At 40.0% G+C, this 7,143-nt stretch overlaps 1 protein-coding gene across 5 annotated transcripts in view; it reads left to right on the plus strand.

The window, feature by feature from the left end:
- The first annotated feature begins 1,351 nt into the window (after positions 1-1,351).
- The window catches only part of pdlim2 (PDZ and LIM domain 2 (mystique)), a 34,172-nt gene continuing 28,380 nt past the window's right edge, over positions 1,352-7,143 (plus strand). For 2 of the 5 annotated variants that reach the window (XM_005457429.4, XM_003452627.5), the window contains exons 1-2: positions 1,352-1,518; positions 1,979-2,014. Coding sequence is in view for 2 of the 5 variants with exons in the window: in XM_005457427.4 (XP_005457484.1) it covers positions 1,652-1,729; positions 1,979-2,014 (114 nt within the window). In the remaining 3 variants the exon portion in view is untranslated. The other 3 variants (XM_005457427.4, XM_005457426.4, XM_013276059.3) reach the window with 3 other exon arrangements.

Raw genomic sequence — 7,143 nt, forward strand, 5'->3', positions numbered from 1 at the left:
ACTGTGTTTAAATGTTTATGCAGATTTTAATGCACCAGTGAGAGAAGATTTCACAATAACATAAACACATAGATGGTTATCCTTCTCCATATGTGCAGCAGGAAGTGAACTAGCCCACATTTAACTGAAATGCACAGATATTAGACATTAAATTCACTAAATAAGCTAAATAAATGGAATGATAGTCTACTGACAAATTGAGTGGTAGTTGTTTTGTTTCTCTTGTGTTTCACCTGCTATATTTCTGCAGGTATGTTTGAATTGTGTTTGTCAAAAAAATATTGTATCCTTTTTTAACGATGTCTGAGTTGTAGACTGGGTACAGTAGTTCTTTGTTGGTACCATAAGGTTTTGTGCAAAAGTCTTGAGCCAGCCCTCATTTCTTTATATTTTGCTAGGAAAATCTGAAATAGGTTCACTGCAATGACAGTGTGTTTGGCATCAATGTCATGCTAAAACATGAAGCTGCTCCCAATCAGACGCTTTCCAAATGGTATTACATGGTGGATCAAAATCTGTCGAAATACATCATTCTATTAATTTTAACAAGATCTCCAACACAACTGGCTGGAATGCAGTCACAAACTATGACAGAGCCTCCACTATGTTTTACAGATGGCCGTAGAACCATAAACTTCGAATTTGGATTCATAACTCCATAACACCTGTTGCAAATAATTTTCAGTCCAGTCCAGTTTTTTTTTCTCCTGTTTCCTTTAAGAATAGCTTCTTGACAGCCACCCATCCACTGAGACCATTTCTGCTGAGTCTTCAGTGAACAGCAGATGGATCAACTGAAGTGCCAAATACATCTCACCGTGTCAGATCTTCACTTGATTTTTTCCTTATTTCTAAAGACATGACTTTCAGATACTGTTCATCTGCTGTAGTTTTTTTTTTTAGGCTGCCACCTGTCCAGCTTCCTCATATTTTATTAAGGACATTGCACACCATGCTCAGATTTGTTAGGTTTTTGGCTAATAGCCCTTTCGGAATTGACCTATTAGTGCAAAAATGCAGCTTTATGCCTGTCAAACTGTGTTATGTTTGGCAGTTTTCAAAGATTCGGGTAAAGAAATGGGAATGATGTGTTATTGCAACAAGTTGCCAGTAAAGTAAAAGATACAGTTTAAACCTGTTCTTTGCTTTGTTATGTGAAAAACGTAACACTCATCCCTTAAGGTAGGTGGGATTTTTTTTTTAATCCTTGAGTAAATCATAGGTCAGTTTTAAGTGCCTTAGATAAGGAAATTTAAAAAAAAAAAAAAAAAAAACATTCTTTGAGTGTCATTGGACAACCCAATGTCCAATAAAAAAATTGAAAAACTCTCAGAAAGCCTGGAGAACTACTCAAAGTCTGGCTCCTTGGAAACAACGTATTAGGAAAAAAGGATGGCTCGCGACTGCACAGCGTGTCCCTCAACATTTAAGCAGTCCAAAGAAGCTGCTTGTGATTCTAAGTTTAACTGAAGCGACAGACTCACCACTAACGTGAACGAGCGACCTGTTCAGTCTCAGGTGAAATCCATGACACTCAATTACCTTCTTCGAGCGGGGGCGCGTGCCGTTGTGCTCTGCTCCGTCAGCAGGTGGCGCGTGAACACACAGCGCAACCACCCTGTTTTGTTTCGTTTTTTTTTTTTTAAAACAAATGATTCAATTATCATTGCGGTACACTCCCCTGCTCTCCTTTCGCCTGCTCCTCCCTGATGCGACACGCCCTGGGCCGGTAACCATGTCATCGTTTTTATTTTGGGAACGGCACATGGCTCATACCATCACTGTTACAACTACGCGCGTCGTCACAAGTGGTGTTCACGCGTGCCATCCTCTCATCTGACTCAAAACTCCAGAGACACAGACTCGGCGGGAGTAGCAGTGGAGCTTTTCTGTTTCATGTTTGCGATTTGGTGACCGGAGTGAGCTGTGACCTGTCTTGGTATTTTTTTTTTTCAATTTATTTTTTATTTTCAAACAGGTGGGAAAAGAACCAAAGCCCACTACATTCAGCTTGGTAAGTGGCTACAGCGACCTGAACGGTTTAAACGGCTCTAAAGACTTGTAGCTAATTAATTTCATTCACGCAGCTTAATTGTGACTCTCAATACTCCTATTTTTTGGAGGGGGGGGGCAGTTTTTCCTCCTCTGTTGCAGTGTTTGATTTATAAAACGTGACTCATTATGAGTTTAAATTTGTCATTAGGTATCTGTTGTATGGAAATCTTAGAAAATATGAGGTAAAGCAACACACAGCCAGGTTTATATGCAAAAGTATATTAAAGTTAAAAGTGCACGGTACCAATGTGTGAGCTGTTGTAAGTAATGATGCATGATGATCCGAGTGGAAAGCGGCAGTCTAACACAATAGGTGAGCCTAAAGCCAGTGTGCGTGTTTCCAGCACCTACTGTAGACTTTCCATCCCTCCTAAATTCAGAGAAGCAGATTTTTCTTTTCTTTTTTTCTTTTTCGCACATTAAGCAGTCATGCTGATTTGTGGAGAGGCTGTACCAGGTGCAACCTCAGGAAGCTCTAAGTCAGTATTTATGTCACATTAGCCGGCTGCTGATGCTATTATCTTCCCTCTCACTTCACTTAAAGTGGTTTTAAAATGACCTGGCTGTGTGAGCGGATGAGAGGGTGAAACTGCTGAGGAGTGCAATCCAGAACAGTCACAGTGAAACAATCGTGTTTTCAAATCTCCATTGCCTGCTGTCTGTATACTTTAACCTCTCTGATTGTGTCTGCTTGCCTTTCATGTGCCTGCTCTTTATACTTTTCCTCTCACTGTTTGTTTCCCGATGGTTTTGCTTTATTTGAGAGAACTCTCTGACAGGATAAAGCCATCCAGAAACCCAGAAACGGTCCACTGTAATTTTGTACCATAGCAGCAGCTTTTTAAGAAAACACACAGAAGAGGGCCAGGTCATTACTTCTAACTCAGAAAGATATGTTGTTTGTTTTTACGATCGCACTGAGGTTTTAACTGAGCCGAATTAACGTTTTGGGGGGTTTTTTCGCCTATTTTCTAATTTTTAGTCCTCTTGCCTTGCTGTAACTTTGATTTTTGTTCTGCTCAAATGAACATGCATGCAGGAAGTTGTTTTTATCTGTTTGGTCTGAAAGATAAGTGTGGGTTTTTTTGTTGCAGAAGTTTGTTTTTCAGTTTTAACTGAGCCAGAGCCAGAGTGGTGGTTTAGACTGTTATTTATTTCACTTTACACCAAGATTTATGAGCCACAGGATGTTCAGCTTTCTCAAAGGTTCTCAGTTGCCTCGGTGTCTTTGGCATGCAAAGAGCACCACAGTTGTTGGTGTGCATCTTGTGAGGAGCCAGAAGGTGAAAGCAAAGGATGTGGTGAACCCATTTGATTGCTGAAAATCTGCAAGTGAAAATGTAAAAATGCAGAGAGCAATAACTAAAAGGGATAAGTACAGCCAGTGCCACAGTATTCGTTTCAATTCTGTCAGCTGTATCAGTGCTGCCACAAAGTAATGACTGCACTTCAGTAAGTGGTGGATGTTATTAGTAACTACATTGCATTAAGCAACACTTTTAAGACCATAATAATGCGAGATCAAATCCACTAGCATCATCCACCCTTGAAAGTTTTCTTATTGAAAAGGGAGTAAGGCATTTTTCAGGTGTGTTTCAGTCCACAACTATTTTGGTGACACACAGTACCCATATGCAACAATGCAGAAATTCACCAACCAACACCCCATTTGACATCACATGTTATTGTTTGATATTCTCTTCATCTCCTTAGTGATTGCTGCTGTATATCTGAACAGATGGGTGTGATGTGGAGAATGTGCTGAATGTTACTACTTTCGGCTTATTGGAGGGAGAGGCTTGTCATTGCATTCTTTTCCTTTTTATTCAGTGGGTGTGTGTGTCCAGGTAGGTGCCAACCTGTCAGTGTACTTTGACACACAGGTTGCAGACTGCATCGCTGACATGAGATTGTGGAAAGGTCACATTGGTGCACGGCGACCTGTGAGAATCTTGAAAAGTGTGTGATTCATACCAGGAATATTTCCCTGAAGCCACAGTAGTTCTTTTAAAAGAGTGCGTTCCTTCACATTAAAGAGCTTTCAGTTGAATGTGTGCATCTGCTATGTTCATCAGCCATTGTTCATTTCGGTGCAGTGCATTTTGGCGCAGCTCACTTAAGCACTCCAGTGATAAAAGAAAGTTATAGAGCCAAAGTAGATGGTCAGTTTTGGCTGCCAGACATTTGACTGTACAGGGCTTTTAACTTGGATCACCTAATTCCATATAGTTTACATGAATATTCGATTTCCAGTGCTGTACATATGGTAACAACTTGCTTTTCCAAAATATTCATTCCTTGAAATAAATGAGGTGTTAGTTCAAAGCTTTGTTATGCAAAATGATGGTAATGGTTTCCTGTTTTGGTGTTCAGTTTGCTCTGTCTGCTTTGATTTAATGAATATGAATGCATCTGTAAATATGACTACTGGTTCCCATGCCAGTGTCAAAATGGTGATCAAAGTTAATGACTCACCCTTGATGAGTCATTGTAATACCACACTAAGTTACACAGTTTCAGGCCTGTGTCAGCAGGTTTCATTCAGCCTAACTGCCCATAGCTACTTGTTGCTTACTAAATAGACTGCATATCAGTTGGTGTTATCGTCTTTAAACTGAAACCTGCATGTGTCTGATTTATCGTCAGACACTGATAAAGACAGCTGCAATCCTGCAAGACTTTGCTCTCAGAACATAAGCTCAGTGTGGCAAACATAAGCTATGTGTAATAGGTTAGTTTCATGATGTATGCCATACAGTAACTAATATTTTATTTTTATAATGTAAAAAGCAGCAGCATCTATTAGTAATATCAGAAATGTTTTATACAAATGATACATTTTAAAACTACTTTACATTAAGCCCTGAAGGCATTCTACAGGTACAGCCAATGAATCTTGACTCTGACATTATGAAAGGCCTAATCTGCCCCTTTGTACTGCTTGTAACTGTTTTTGCCTGTAGAGAGCACCACTCATAGAGATGGCAAGTACCCAGAAGCCTTTAGCATATAAATCATCACATCAATTTCCTAAAGTGCTACCTGATGATAGCCAGTTTTCTTGTTTTGTCTTAAACAACAATGTAAAACCTCAACATGTCTGGTTTATTGCTGGATAGTGCAGCAATGTTTAGTAGCAGTTGTTAGACAAACTTTAATGTATTTCTTTATTCTTTATTGAACAAATCATTTAAGGCTAAAAAAAGTAGCAGAAACGATGACGGCTGCATTCAGGAATGTGAGGCAGAAAGAAATATGTGACCACACCATGTGGTTTGTTAATTTGAGGGAAAAGGAAAAGGAATGTGAAGCATTCAGCAGGATATGGACATTACTTTGTGTTGCTACCTGTTTGCAGTGACAGAATATGATTAATAAAACTTTGGGTTGTAGTTTATGTTGATGACTATGCTTGTTATATACGAGTGGGACAGAATCCCACCAGTAACAGACATCAATTTGTCAAACACCTGTTTAACAAAAAAGCCGTGATGAACTTGTAACATTGCTGTAACATTTTCGACTGCTCTGAATACCCCTGGTCCACTCGATGATCCTGTGTGGTTAACTCGTCACACAGCCATATGGAGTCCATAATGCTAATAGACAAATTGGTATAAATGGCCAGTAATTTCATGAAACTAATCCGCTGTTAGAATGAAAATTAGTTGTATTCTTGCAGACTTTGAAGTGGCGACCCATGAGGCCTTCCTCTCTTACAGCACACTTTACATCAAGTTTACATTAGAGGAAAAAAAATCTGATTGTGTCGCCTGCAATTACCAGATACTTGTTAGTTATCTGCACTGTAATTCCATAATACTGTGTTATCTCTGCTTCCAGTATCACACACCACAGGTTTCTATAGCCTCTAAGGTTTTACAGAGGTGAAATGAAGCCCTTCTGAAAACACAATTTTTAGCAACGTGTCTCATTGACTGTGACGTTTGATACAGTAGTGTTATCCTGGAATACGATAATTCTTGCTGGGCGTATGCTATGCAGTTTGAGTTTGTTCCGAAAATTATGTAGCCTCTAGTAATCTCACTCAGTCTCACTGCTTGTTGTAGCGACAGGCTGTACACAGTTAAGTTGTAAACCCGTCTATTGTATTAATTGGAGGTGAGAGGGATCGCTTTCTATTCTCATGCACACTTCCAGCTCTGTGTGGCAGGTGCTGAACCTCAAGCTATAGAAATAGCTTCATAACTAGAATTCTTCTCATTGTGTTGGGCGTATTGAATTGTGCTGCAAAAACTGGCCTGGCAGCAATAGCAGTGAGATGTCACCAGAAGAGAACTTACCTTTATGTGTGCTGGCACCTTCCCAGCAGTAATTTCATGGACTAGAGACATTTCATTAAACTGTGTTCAGCAACACAGCCTCTTTAAAGCTCATCAGTGACCAATTAAACGCAGCACATGACGAGCATGCCACTTATCTTCACCACCACAATGTGTTGTCGTCCATCTCCGCTGCCCCCAGACTTTCACCATACTTTCCCTTTCCACCACAAGCATTTTTATGATGCAAACAGTGAATGTTTACACAGAGAATTAGCAGGTTTCTCGGACCTCTCTATAGGAGTAGCTGTAGAAGCTTATGGAACTAATTGACACCCCCGGAGGCTGGGAAAGTTTTGGACAGCAGCTCTCTGTCATTATCACTACTTCACTTATTTCTGGCCACAGCAATTAAGAGACACTAATGATGGTGAGCCCAATAACCCCGCTAATTGGCCCAGACTGTTAATGAGTAACTGGGTCTGCATTGCTTGTTCCAAACTCTTGTGGAATGTGCGGACCATGAAGTGGGCCAGTGTTTGGAGGGATTCAGGGGAGTAGCATGGCTGCTGTCCTAGATCCACTTTACTCGGTCTATGATTTCTCCTTGTCCTGCATGTTCCTCATATTTTCACAATCTGTGATAAGTGCATTATGCAATCACTAGCAGTATTTGTTTACTTCTTTTTATGGGGACCTTGAGTAACATTGCACAAGATGACAATTGATGTAGTTGGAAAGTGTACGTCAGTGTACAGTGTATAATGTACTATAGTTGGCTCATATCTGTCTTTTTTTAGACCTA

The sequence above is a fragment of the Oreochromis niloticus genome, linkage group LG12, assembly GCF_001858045.2.
Source record: "Oreochromis niloticus isolate F11D_XX linkage group LG12, O_niloticus_UMD_NMBU, whole genome shotgun sequence".
Taxonomy (NCBI): domain Eukaryota; kingdom Metazoa; phylum Chordata; class Actinopteri; order Cichliformes; family Cichlidae; genus Oreochromis; species Oreochromis niloticus.